The following is a 14,269-nucleotide window of genomic DNA, read 5'->3' on the forward strand; positions in this document are numbered from 1 at the left end:
CTCAACCATTGAGACACACTGGCTGGGCTGTTTTGGATTTTTGAATGAGTCCATTTGAGTGGAGCTTGTTTTTTTCTTCACTGTAGGAATGCTACAGCTTGGGTTATGGGTATATTTTCCTTATCCAACCAGGCTGCCATGTCTCATCTGATGCTTTTATGAGTAATTTTCAAAGTGGGATCCTCAGGCACCTAGAGATTTATATACTTTACATTTTGAGCTTCTTAAGATTCCATTTATTAAAAACATATTTTTAAAAATAGGGCTTTTTTAAAAAACTGTTTTTATTGGTTTCAGAGAGGAAGGGAGAGGGAGAGATATAAAACATCAATAATGAGAGAGAGTAACTGATCGGCTGCCTCCTGCATGCCCCCTACTGGGGATCGAGCATGCAACCCGGGCATGTACCCTTGACCGGATCGAACCTAGAACCCTTCAGTCGGTAGGCCAACGTTCTATCCACTGAGCCAACCAGCCAGGGCAGGGCTGACATTTTTTATTAATTTTTAGAGAGAGGGAGAGAGAGGGAGCCAGAGGGGTGGGGGGGAGAGAGGGAGGGAGAGAGGGAGAGAGAGAGAGAGAAAGAGAGAGAGAGAGCGCGCGCGCGAGAGCGCGAGAGCGCATGAGAGAAAGAAACATTGATTTGTTGTTCTACTTATTTATGCATTCATTGGTTGCTTCTTATATGTGCCCTAACCAGGGACTGAATCTGCAACCTTGGTGTATCAGGACAACGCTCTAACCAACTGAGCTGACTGGCCAGGAAAAGATTTCACTTAGATGAAGTATCAGTGGCTAATCTTGCTGCTTTAAAAATTCTATGTTCTATGTCTCCATGACAAGTGAGAAAACCCAACCATTAGGCTTAGGGAACTTTATTTGCATGTTTTCTTTCTCCATCTCCCTGCAAATAAGTGGATCACATCATACATGGGAATGCATGCTTAGGAACTAGCCAGCAAACACTTTAATACTGTCCTAACTGAAGCAGGAAGATCAAACTGCTGAAATATATTTAAAGCCGTGATTTATGGGTTGTGCCATTATTCTCTTACTATGAAAGCAGAGAATTGAGCACACACACCTGGACATTCAGCGTACTGGAGTCTATAATACATTTATTATGCTTTCTTTCAAGAGTAATAAATACCACTAACTTTAAGATTTGAAAACTTATAAAGAATTTTTTATATAATATAGAGAACAAAAATATACTCCTCTTTATAAGAAGAAAGATTTCCCAGGAATGATCTTTAAGGTTTGCCAAAAGTAGTGTTGGGTAGACTAATTGCCTAAAAGCATATTACAGCTACTTTCAATCTTAAAATAGCTGAGAAGATATGGTCACAACCTTCAATATTTCAATCTTTAAACTGCATTCTTTATCACTATTAGACTCAGAAATACAATGTTTTCCTGCAATTGTGGTTTATTGTAATCTTAATCCATTTTCTCAAATTCCATTCAACACACTTATACTACTCCAGTAATTACCATGCTACCTGAAAAAACAAGTGAACAGTTTATTAAGAATTAAATGAGGGTATGGAATGTGATACAGTACAAGTAAGACACTCTAGATGAATATAACAGTACTACTCACACAAAAAGTTAAATCTCACTTCAAAAAAATTCACAAAACAAAGAAAAAGCAATTCCATCATTATAAAGTAAGGTATTTCATGCAAAAACTCCAAAAAAAAAAAAAAATTCCCCAAATCCCTCCAACCCCCTCTTCAAGCTCCCAACAAACAAAAAGCTATCTGAAAATATCACCATGCTAACATATTAACCACAATATAATCATTTATAGAAAAACTTGAACACACTAATTAAGCAATGGATTAGATGAAACAACACAGGCTGCAATATTGTAAACTCATAGACCACGATAATTTTACATGATAAGCAATTCCAGATTCACTCATAGGGTGAGGATTATGGGCTAAATGATGAGAGATAAGGTATGTAAATATAAACTCCATCAATTCATCTCATTATCTTAATTATAAAACATGGAAGCTTCCAGAATCTGAAAAATTATATAAAATTTGGCATACTTCATTTGAGTTCCAAGAAATGACTTTAGGATTATGTTTGCAATTATTAGAAAGCTGTATTAAAGGTCAGGATTGACCTCAAATAATAATCACAACTTACATGGCATTTTATGGGATAGCATTCTCTCTACAGCTGCCAAACAACTTACATCACAGAAACTCCAGATATGCATTTACTCTGATTAACTCTTAATCAAGGCAAAAAACCCACCATGATTTTCTAGCAGTTTATGTACAAGTTACTGTAAAGGACCAATTAGTTAGAGACTGAATGAAATGTAAAACAAAGGTAAATTTGTATAGAGTGAATGGGAACATCCTCATTTACAAAGACTTAAGTGGGTAAAACTCTTGCCTTGACTTATGAGGACGCTAGAGTCAACAAAGACTGCCAAGCCGTAACTTGTGTCTCTGTACCAAGATGCCTTAGCATTTTTCATGGAAAAGATAGTTAATATTAGAAACTAGGAATGGTATTTTATGGGATAGCGTATCTCCAACTGGATGTAATGTCATGATGAGGTGGCCCAGAGCAGAAGCACCCTTCTCACTGCACCTGCCCATTCAGGAGGCGAGGAGAGAACTGGGACACCTACACTTCATGTTCTGGGTGGAGCTTACCTATCGTGTATAGACTGGCTGTAAGTATAAGGTAAGGCCAAGGAAAAAGAACAGGAAAAAAATAGGACAAAAAACCACCTACTCCCATTTGCAATTTTTTTCTGCTTACATTTACAGTGATTAGAACATATTGGAAAATTATTCAAGATTATCCTTCCCACCTCTGAAATTTAACTTCCTATTTATATTCCATGAAAAGAACAACATAATTGTTCAGTGGCAGGACATAACCTTTCTAAAAAAATAAAAGCACTTGCTCTAATTTTCACAGAACGATATGAAAACTTTTTCCAACGTGAAACCTAGAGTTTGATGCCAGTAAAGAAGCATCTTTAATATTCAGGACTACCATAGTTAGAGCTCTTTGGAATGTATCTTATACATATAAAGGTAGCACAAATTAAATCCCCAGAGAGTTCATGAAATAGGCTCTTAAATGGGAAAGATTTCTAATGAGAGATAAATGCTTCCATCAGCAAATTAAATGTGATAAATAAATCTTTCCCAACTGACAAAGTCTCTGCTGACAACTCAACACAGCCTCTGAAATCAAATGTAAAGATCAATCATGATGATGCAGGATGAAGTGCAGATGAGCGGTACACATGAAAAAAATCTGTAACCACTGCAATTCTGAAACGGTAGATTTATATTACAAAGCAATGTAAATAAATATCGGGCTAGTACAAAAGCTCTTATTTACAGTTTTACAAATGAAACTGTATTCAGTGTAAATGCTGTGTTTTAAAGAACACAGTACTGGATTAGTAAAATGAGTTCTGTTGAGGGATTACAGTTTCTGTTAGAATCAATGCATAACGTATAAAAGATTCAAGTTAACTGTTTATAATTTAGTACAGACAAACCCAGTTTTAACCTGGAATGGCATCTGTTAAAGTGCTGAAAAACAGGAAATATTTAGAAAACACTGTACATTATTAAAGCTTTATCAAGTCAGAATGTTAAAACTTCTTTCACATTTTTTATCCTTTTGCCACAGGCTTGTCGAACAATGATTTTTCTCAGCAAAGGAGTAAAAATTAAGAGGCCACCAGCTGTTTTGATGATTTTAGGTTCAGTGGAATTAGTTTCCTAAAATAATTATCCATCAACCATACCTTCAGGCCTCACAATCTGGTAAGTAATTAAATATTCAGGATAAGCCTAAAAGAGAAAGATTAATTCAAATATTGGTAAACAAAAATATTTTTTTAGAAGAGACTTACTCTAAGCATTCCTAAGCTTCAGGGAAGAAGTTCTAAAACTTAGTGCTGTGGATCAGATTCGTGTGAGAGCATTTTCTCAAAACACCTCTACCTTGATTCCTGTCCCTTAGATTCTTCAGATCTGGAAGGAGGACTAAGTATGTGTTTGTCTGTTTTTAATGACCTAGATTCATGGTCGGCAAACTGCGGCTCGCGAGCCACATGCGGCTCTTTGGCCCCTTGAATGTGGCTCTTCCTAAGCCTTAGGAGTACCCTAATTAAGTTAGTAACAGTGTACCTACCTATGTAGTTTAAGTTTAAAAAAATTGGCTCTCAAAAGAAATTTCAATCGTTGTACTGTTATTTGGCTCTGCTGACTAATGAGTTTGCCGACCACTGACCTAGATGGTTCTAATACATATCTCCAACTCAGAACACAATCTAGAGATGCTTTGACCAGATGTGTCACTAAGAGCAAGAGGGAATTACACATTTCTTTGCTATAGGCAGGTTAACTATTAAATATTGAATTCTACTTAACTGTATTTTAGAAAAGCTGGAAAAAAAATTCCAGTATAACTGGCAAAATCTGAATAAGGTATTTTCCTGATTTTGATAATTTTAAGAGAATCTCCTTGTTTTTAGGAAATACACTTATAGTACAGATTTAAGGGTAAAAAAACATGCCTATGTTCCTAAGGGTAAAGGAACTGTCCTCTCAAGTAGGTCAGAAAAAAAAAAAAGCATAAACACCTACTCAGGAGGGCGAGACTGATAAAGGAGAGAGAATGTTAAAATGTTAACATCTGGGCCCTGGCCGGTGTGGCTCAGATGGTTGGGCGTCGTCCCGGAGGTTGCCGGTTTGATTCCCAATCAGGGCACATGCCCAGGTTGTGGGCTCAATCCCTGGTGGAGGGTGTGCTGGAGGCAGCTGATGATGTGTCGCTCTCATATAGATATTTCTCCCGCTCCCTTCCCCTCTCTCTAAAAATCAATTCAAAAAATCTTAAAATAATGAACATTTGAAAAATCTGGGTAAAGGGAATTCTTTACTATTTCTCTAACTTTTCTGTAAGTCTGAAATTATTCCCCCCCCAAAAAAAATTAAAAAGAAACCCATTTCTCAAGACAATATACCTTGTTAATTTAAGAGATTAGTAAGAAGAGATTAAAGTATGGCTCTAAAGTATTTTTGAAGATAACAAATAAAAATGAGTTACCTGTTCTCCTCTGTAAATAACATATTCAGCTAATGCTAGGCCATTTACACTGGGTCGACCAGTGACTGAGTGATGTCCTGGAGGAGAATGTGCCATTTTCATTGCACTGAACTGCAGGAACGATTTCCCCAAGGTTACCCGGCAAAAGAGCAGCTGCCTATAGCATGAAAAGGAAAAGATCTTACTGAATACAAAGTAGCATATGACAATTTTATTTGTGTACACTTCTAAGCTTTTTAATACATTTATACATAAACATTTATGATTGTTTTTATCATTTCACTCTAAATGAACTTTATAAGAATGTCTTCTACTATTCTCATTAATGAAAGAATTTTTCACTTTAATTATAAAACCTGAAAATGTAATAACCGTATAGGTATCCAGACTCAGCCATCCTGCTTCAGCAAAAGCACAAATCATAACCCAAGTGGGAAGGAGGAGCTTTAAGGGACTTCCATGAAGTGGTTTGCAAAGAACGTTTTTCCAGTTAAGTCCAGTGGATTCTACCTTCAAAATATATTTACAATCTATTCTCTTCTCTTAAATGTTCACCTGGACTATAACAATGGCCTCTGATTTAGTCTTCCTGTTTCTACTCTAATTAATGTCTAAACTATTTTCCATTCAAGCAACCAGTGATTTAGGAAAAAACAACAAACAAAAACCAAAAAACATAAATCAGATCACATCACTTTTCTGCTTAAACCCTTTTAGAGGCTGCTCACTGTACTTAGAAGAAATCCCCAAATTCCTTACAATGGTACCAAATTCTCTAATCTTAATGTGTTCTTCATGCCCCAGATACATTTTCTTCTTTCACATAGTCAAACTTTCTTCCCCCACGGCCATGATACATAATACGCTGTTTCCTCTACCAGCCATTCTAACACTCTTCAAATGGCTAACATTCATTTTGCAGGTTTCAGGTGAAATGTTACTTCCTCAACTAGGTCTTCTCTACCAGAAGTTTAAGTAGGTTACCCTCCCACTCCCCTCTGGCATATGATTGGCCTTCTTTAATTCCAAAGAACTATCTTCGGTTCCTGATTTTGGTGGACCAGTTGATGATTCTATTCTCCAAAGAGTTACAATCTATACTTGTTATTTAGCCTCCAGATAATAAAAGTAAAAATAGCAATGTTCAATTTATAAAATATCAAGAAATTATAAGTCTTCTAACCAGTCCAATTTATGATCTAAAATAGAAATGGGTGGGAAGTCATATCCAGAAGGGCTGACTTCAGACACCTACACAAAGTCTAAATTCAGGGGGGAAACAACAAGAACTAAACAAAAACAGACCTCTCTCTAGGACTATAGTTCTTCACCTTGGCAACCTCTCAAAATCAGCTGGGAAGCCTTTAAAAATCCCAATGCCCAGATCATACCCCAGTCCAATTAAATGACTCTCTGAAGGTGGGACACAGACATTCATTTTTAAAGCTTCCTGGGTGATTCCAATGTGCTGCTAAGACCGAGAACTACTGCTCTAGGTTGTTGTTTTTTCTTCTAGATCTGTAATCAGAAGCATCAGGAAACTTGGTAGAATTCAAGTTCTAGGACCCCACCCCAGAACTATTAAATCAGCAACTCAAAAGATAGGGCCTGTGAATCGGCATTTTCATTAACCTTCTAGGTAATTCTGAAACTTGCTAATGTTTGATAACTACTGCTCTAGATCTTTATAAGCAGTGCCCTAACTGTAGAATATATCTCAATGTTTGATCTTATTTGATTTTTCAAATGGCAAAAGATAATTTATTTATCAGGAGTTTATCAATTAGAGCCAAGTTATTTGAATGCTTTTAACAACCGAGTTAGACCAGGATAACTACTTTGTACTCCCCCCCCTTTTTTCTTATTTACACTTCATGAATTTGCATGCCACCCTTGCACAGGGGCCATGCTAGTCTTCTCTAAATCCAATTTCAGTATGTGTGCTGCTGAAGCGAGCACACAAGTAGTTATTTGATAATAATGTGCTTTCTACAGGATTGATGTGCTTTATTATAACTTTTCAAGTAGTAATATTATAAATTGAAGATTATGAGCATATCATAATGGAAGAGAGACTTCTTCATGCATTGCCATGAAATAATTAGGTTTGGCAAGTAGTACCATTTTAGCATGTGAATACTAGAATTTTTAGAGTTCACAGCCTCACAATAAAATCTTTCATGCCCAATGATATGTTCTTCTCCATATTCTTTAAAACACCAAATGTAATTTAATGATTAAATGAGTTAAACAGATCAAGTGCTCAGAACTGTGCTTGGCCCATAAAGTTCACCTAGCCTTGCACCCCAAAATTTTCAATATGGAACCAGTTCTTATCTGATTCTTATAAAAATAAATGAGAACAAGTGATCTCTTACCTGTGGCAAATGTAACAAGATCTGTCTTTGTGAACTGGACACCCAGTACCTCCTCCAATTCCATACACATACTGATTGCTTTTGGAAGAGTTTTCAGCAAAATAAATCCCAGCTCCGAACATGCCACCTATATAGGCATGCCTTTCATCGAAGCCTTTATGGATAATTGCATTCACAAAGGGAGACCCTAAAACACACATAGATGAATAACAATTTTGTCTTAAAAGAAAAAGAACAAAAACTAAAGCTTCTTAGAAGTTAAACTCTTAAATATACATACATCACTACAATAAAGCAAAATCATAAAACAAGGACAAGTTAACTGTCAGCTGATTCACTACTTTAGAATAATTGTTTTAGAGGAATTACACAAGTCAACCAATGTTCTAATAGGGTGGTAGTAGTTGAGCTGGTAAAATAAAGACACATACATATTCAACTAGAATAACAAACAGATCACTTGAAATACAAATGCTAATCAAATTCCAAACCCTAAATCTATAAAATCAGAACCAATCCTCCTATATAATAAAAGGCTAATATGCAAATTGTCCCCTTGACCAGGAGTTCTACCAGAAGTTAGACCAGGGGGCGGGGTCGACCCACCAACTGCCCACGGCCCCTCCCCCACCTGGCCCCGATCAGGGCAGGCTGGCTGGACCCCACCCGTGCACAAATTCGTGCACCAGGCCTCTAGTAATCTTATAATTCACCTCATATAGCAAGGATGAGTTCATTAGGTCTCAGAATGACACCCATGTCTATGTACATTTTTTAGATATCAAAAGTAACCAAAGTGATCTTTTCAATGTTCATTCTCTTCTTTATACTTTGTTTTTCCTATCTTTCCAGTGCTCTGCCTTTCATCACCTGCTTTAACAGATTCTATCTGCAAAAGAGGTGTGCCTTCATTCCCTGCACAGTGACTTCTTTCTCCTTCTTCCTTGCACGTGTGCAAAGACAGGGATCTTAGCCAAAGGGGAGGAACTGAGCACGGGAACCGGGCCAGGGAGTGGGGTCAGGATGGGAGCTGGGAAAAGCCAATATAAAATAGCTAACTGATTCATCAACATCAGTGTCCCTGTTCATTAAGAAACAGGAAAATAAAATGAATTCCACTTTACAGAAATACTGAAGAACAGAATCACTTATTTGAAATAGGAATAACAAACCATTTAAGTCAATACATAAATATTTTTGTAAGTCAATGCTAGAATAGGATGCATACATTCTTTTGAGGTAATTTTCAGTTCTTACTTTAATTTTAATTCAATCAACTAGTTAAAAATAAAACAATTTCTCAGAGTGTCATAATAAGCAAAATATTATACAAAGAAAAAAAGGCCCTAGCCGGTTTGGCTCAGTGTATAGAGCATCGGCCTGCAGACTCAAGGGTCCTGGGTTTGATTCCAGTCAAAGACACATGCCCAGGTTGGGAGCTCGGTCCCCAATAGAGGGCATGCAGGAGGCAGCCAATCAATGATTCCCTCTCATCATTGATGTTTCTATATCTCTCTTCCTCTCCCTTCCTCTCTGAAATCAATAAAAATATATTTTAAAAAAAGAAACTAGGACTTTAAAAAAAAAGGAGGAAAATATGAATAGTGAACATTCCCATTTCTGTATTTTTTCCATTATGGCAATCTTATTTATAGAAGCTATCCATTGGGAAATATACAAATTCAAGAGGTTGAAAATATGAATATAGCCCAGCCAGCGTGACTCAGTGGTTGAGTGTTAACCTATGAACTAGGAGGTCCTGGTTTGATTCCCAGTCAAGCTCAATCCCCAGTGGGGGCTGTGCAGGAGGCAGGTAATCAATAATTCTCTCTCATCATTGATGTTTCTATCTCTCTTCCCTCCTCTCTGGTATCAATAAAAAACAAACACAAAACAACGAAAAAAAAAAACCCGAATATATAAATATAAAATTTACAGAAATAATTTTAAAAAATGACAAAAGGGCCCTAACCGGTTTGGCTCAGTGGATAGAGCATCAACCTGCGGACTGAAGGGTCCCAGGTTCGATACCGGTCAAGGGCATGTGCCTTGGTTGTGGGCACATCCCCAGTAGGGGGTGTGCAGGAGGCAGCTGATCGATGTTTCTCTCTCATTGATGTTTCTAACTCTCTATCCCTCTCCCTCCCTCTCTGTAAAAAAATCAATAAAATATATAAAAAAAATAAAATAAAATAAAAAAATGACAAAAGGACTATATAGATTCATTATTATTTCATACTTGACAAAAAGCTATTCTAATGTGGAGAATGGTGGTAAGGTAGGAGGAGAGCAATCTTACCATGAAATAGCATTCTTTCATTTGCATGGTTGTGGTTTTCTTCGGAAACTTCTTTTCTCCTGTGAGTATACCTTTCCCATAGTTTCTTGTTACAAACTTTCTGAATCTATAAAAAAGGAACCAGAAAAATAACACCTTTAGCTCATAATAATTACTTACCTTCTTGCTTATCTTAACCAGAAATGGGCGAGCCACATAGCTGGAAAAGGCAAAACTTTTCTTTAAAATGTAAACTATGTTATTTTAATCAACTAAAGATGGAAATATAGCTACATTTTGGAAACTGAAAACTTCAAAGGGAAAAAAGCTATACAGGCCATATGTAAAGGTCAATAATACCATTAATTGATTAAAATACTTCCATTCTCATTAATTTACAATTATTACTAAATATTTCCAACTCAGATATGTTTTCTGTATTTAAGTATTAAAAAGAGAATATGTTTTTCCCTTGTTTTATCTGGTTCAAAGTACTATCTTTATCTGTTTTTAATTAAAATATTTGAAATAGCCCACACCAATAAACATTCTTAAAATATACATACACATATCCCCTATTACTCCCTCTATCTTTCCCTATCCCTCCAATTCCTAAAATTTTTGTCTGGAGAAGAGTTCAAAATGGATGCTAGTCTCATCTAGAGTATTTACAACGTCAAATTTCATAATCCTCGAGCTGTTTCTTAGCTGTGTTTAAAGGTGCTATAGCCCCCTGCTGGTCCTAGAGCACACCTGGGAGCTGGTTTTAATTCTGACTCAAAATAAGCCAATATACTGCCACAGACAAAATTGAGGAATACAACAGGCACAAGGGGATCTCATTTAGGTAAAAAAAAGTAACAAAATTAAAAGTCTTACCATTGAAAAAAAATTTTTCATTAAATATTGCATTAAAATATATTATAGAGGAAAAAACAGCTTTCTCAAATTCAACTACTGGCATACCTCAGAGATATGGTGGATTCAATTCCAGACCATCACAATAAAGCAAGTATCACAAAAAAGAGAGTTGTTATATTTTTGTTGGTGGAGGGTCTGGCCTTCAACTTGCAAAATCTGTGAAGCTCAATAAAGTGAAGTGCCAATAAAGCGAGGTGTGCCCGTATTTTGGAAATCAAACATATGTTCTCTCTCCTGCCCTCACCCTTAACAACTGCTTGTTACTGTTTGCAGACAAAGTAGACTTGACTGAAAATTTGCTTGTAATAGGCATAATTATTTGTTTTATTTAAAATTATTATATATGTCCATGAGTGGAAATATCAAGATGTCATTCTTATGTCATCTTATATAATAAAAGCCTAATATGCTAAGTGTCCAACCGTCTGTTTGACTGTTCGACCAGTCACTATGTTGTGCACTAACCACCAGGGGGCAGACGTTCTGACCAGTAGGTTAGCTTGCTGCTGGGGTCCGGCCGATCAGGACGGACAAGCCCTGGAGCCCTCCTGCAGTCTCTCCGACTGGCCTGCACCCTCTCGCAATCCGGGACCCCTTGGGGGATGTCAGAGAGCTGGTTTCAGCCTGATCCCTGCAGGCCAGGCTGAGGGACCCCACTAGTGCACAAATCCATGCACCGGGCCTCTAGTACTATGATAAAAACTAACAAAAAACATTAGTCCCAACCCTGGCCAGGCCTGGGTTTGATTCCAGGCAAGGGCATGTGCCATGCCTTGGTTGCAGGCAACCAATCGATGTGCCTCTCTCACATTGATGTTTCTGGTTCTCTCTGTCTCTCCCCCCCTCTTCCACTCTCTCTAAAAATTCATGGGGAAAAAATATCCTCAGGTGAGGATAAAAAAAAAAAAAAAAGAAAAGAAAAAAAAAGAAAAGGAACACACTGAAGTATGATCCTTTACCTGAATAATGCGTTTGTTTTAAATCATCTAATTTCTAATAGTATGAGCATAGCAACCTCAATGTATAGTTTTAGTATTCACTAACTCTAAAATATGGCATCTAATATTATACTCATAATAGTATATTTGTGAAACAGTAGTATATACAACTGAAAGATGATGCTCACTCTTGAGTTTAAAATCTAGATATTTGCCACATTTTAATTCTAGCCATCTTATATTTATAATGATTAGGAATACTAGTATATCAATGTAAAAAAGAATATACCAATGTAATTATTACAAAATCATTATGCATCTCAAGTAGAATGTACACTTTTTGCTTGCTATAGTTAAAGAAAAACAGCAAAGTTGGAAAAGGTCCTGAGAAGAGTCACTGGTATCAACAAGGAGACAGAACTCTCATTAGAATGACTAAAAAACATTTTTGAAAGACTATTTTTGGAAAAGATGAAGGTATTGAGGGAATACTATTAAAATTATGAAAAAGTGATAGGTATGTTGACTCACAGAAACCTGGAGTAGTCAGTTAGGACAAATAAAAAAAAGCATGATATAACTATAAAGATGAAGTCCTTTTAGGAGCCACAAAAAAATCCAACTTTGTTACCACAGAGCACCTTAATAATTTATATAAAGTCCTAACTCTACAGGACTTATCATTACCCCAAGGTAAAGCATAACTGCTAAACTTGAATATTTCAACAAGCACTGAATTACTGATCATAAAAACAGTATACAGGGTTTTCAGAATCTTAAGCTTTCCAAGGGTATATTCTTTCCCAAAATATCCCCTGTGCCATGTCACAGACTTATAGGGCTGGATAGATCATTATGTTCTTATGAAAGTTAATTATGGTTTTAGGCTTTGAAAACTATGGTCTCAGCAAACTATTTTTACTAACTTATTACCTTGAGAATATTGTATCTGTTGAAGATTCCACCTGCATGACCTCCATCTCTGTGCTCTCGGACTGTACTTTGCATCTGATGGAAAAACATTTCAAATATTTAGCTATTATGTTTTTTCTGATTTGGAAAACATGGTTCTTGACTTATATGATTCTATTTTTGAATATAAAATGGATTTTTAGTATTTTTTGTGGTTTAAGAAATATGAGTTCTATAAGTTCACAAGTACTATTTTCTAGTGATAGCTGTTAGCTAGTACAAACAATCTGAAAACATATTTATAGGTGAAAACTATATAATTCAAACTAAAGGAAGAAAAAACAGCTAGAAGCACAGGGAGCTACACATACAAAGCTAACTAACCACTTGACATACCAAAATACAAAGATTTATTTGTTTCCATTTGTTTTGCCCTAATAAAGCACAATTTGAAAGAGTTGGAGTTTCTTGGGTTTTAGAACTAAGTCTCACTCAATTTTGTATCTTTGTAGTCAACTCACACATATAAAGGGTACAAGTTCTTCAAAGTGTAAAGCACTATTAAAAGGTGTTAGTGGATCCATGAATTTTGTAGAAAGAAAGCTGGAAGAAAAATTTTCTGGGTGTGTCCTCCACTGTTCTGGGTCCTGAGATACTGGGCTTTGCAATTGCCTTCACGAAGGGAGGTGACATTAGCATCTTCTTTCAAATGACAGCAACCTCTTCTCGAATGGAATTCTGTGTTAGCATTAACTATAGTGCTGAACTGGAATTAAATTACTGGAATTAAGGTTTACTGAGGGAGTCTATCTTAAATGCAGATTTTGAAAGTTTTCCAGGTAGGAGTTAGGGATAATTAAAATACTCTACGACATTTTCAAGTATATCTGGAAATCTCCAGGAAACTTAGTTATTGAACCAACATTTAAGATATATGAACATACCTCTTCCTCCACAGACTGAAACTCTTTATCATCGGGAGACAGATCGATAAGAATTGTTCCACTTCCAGAAGTGTTCAGAGTTAAGTATGGATTAAGACCTATTGAATGAAATTTGAAGGCAAAAATTCATTTGTTAAAAAAACACACAAAAACAACCAACCAACCAAACAAAAAACATCAACCAAAAATAACCTGATTTATCCGATGCTTACTACCAATTTTAAAAGATGTTTTAGATTTCACCGTTTTCCCCACTAATGTCCTTTTTTGTATTCTAGTATCCAAAACAGAACATCACACTGCATTTAAACTACTAATTTGACCTGGCAAGTCATAAGGGTTTTGTGGGAATAGTTCAGAAAATCTTTCTATTCTTTATCTCCTAGTCTTAATGAGTATGTCTTCTTCAAATTATCTCCTTTATTAAATGTGCAACCCTTCCAGCATTTAATCCCTTTATTTTTTGAAACTATGAGGAAGAATTATGACAGAAACTTGCATAACCTCAAGTAATTTTAAGTCATCCTAGAATAAGAACTCCATAAAGTTTACTAACTACTGACACTTATTCTTACCCATATTACCAGTAGATTCTTTAATTCAATGCAATGAACTTGTCTTATTTCCTGAATATCAATGGTCAAGATAACCACATATATTTTTCTAACTTTATTCTCATAAAACTTTTTAAATGGAATCTTAAACAGAATTTTCCCATTTCTTTGGTATATTTATAACAATTCTCCTTTAATATCTACAACATGATCTCCAAAGTTCTGCTGTTTTTCCAGG

The 14,269-nt window shown here is 36.0% G+C and overlaps 1 protein-coding gene and 1 non-coding gene across 7 annotated transcripts in view; both read right to left on the reverse strand.

Annotated features, from left to right (window-relative positions):
• Positions 1 to 1,411: 1,411 nt before the first annotated feature.
• Positions 1,412 to 14,269, reverse strand: part of TNKS2 (tankyrase 2) — a 55,810-nt gene continuing 42,952 nt past the window's right edge. For 3 of the 6 annotated variants that reach the window (XM_023754918.1, XM_014456969.2, XM_006090029.3), the window contains 6 exons: positions 13,478 to 13,575; positions 12,555 to 12,629; positions 9,784 to 9,889; positions 7,485 to 7,671; positions 5,107 to 5,263; positions 1,412 to 3,845 (listed from right to left, as the gene is read on the reverse strand). In XM_023754918.1, coding sequence (XP_023610686.1) covers positions 3,783 to 3,845; positions 5,107 to 5,263; positions 7,485 to 7,671; positions 9,784 to 9,889; positions 12,555 to 12,629; positions 13,478 to 13,575 — 686 coding nt within the window. In that variant the 3' untranslated portion in view covers positions 1,412 to 3,782. Of the gene's footprint in view, positions 3,846 to 5,106; positions 5,264 to 7,484; positions 7,672 to 9,783; positions 9,890 to 12,554; positions 12,630 to 13,477; positions 13,576 to 14,269 lie in introns of those variants that run through there. The other 3 variants (XR_001348490.2, XR_001348489.2, XR_002829586.1) reach the window with 1 other exon arrangement.
• LOC111826301 lies at positions 6,963 to 7,065 on the reverse strand. Its single transcript, XR_002829590.1, has one exon. It is a non-coding gene; the product is annotated as a U6 spliceosomal RNA (small nuclear RNA).

The sequence above is a fragment of the Myotis lucifugus genome, unplaced genomic scaffold, assembly GCF_000147115.1.
Source record: "Myotis lucifugus unplaced genomic scaffold, Myoluc2.0 scaffold_66, whole genome shotgun sequence".
NCBI classification, from domain to species: domain Eukaryota; kingdom Metazoa; phylum Chordata; class Mammalia; order Chiroptera; family Vespertilionidae; genus Myotis; species Myotis lucifugus.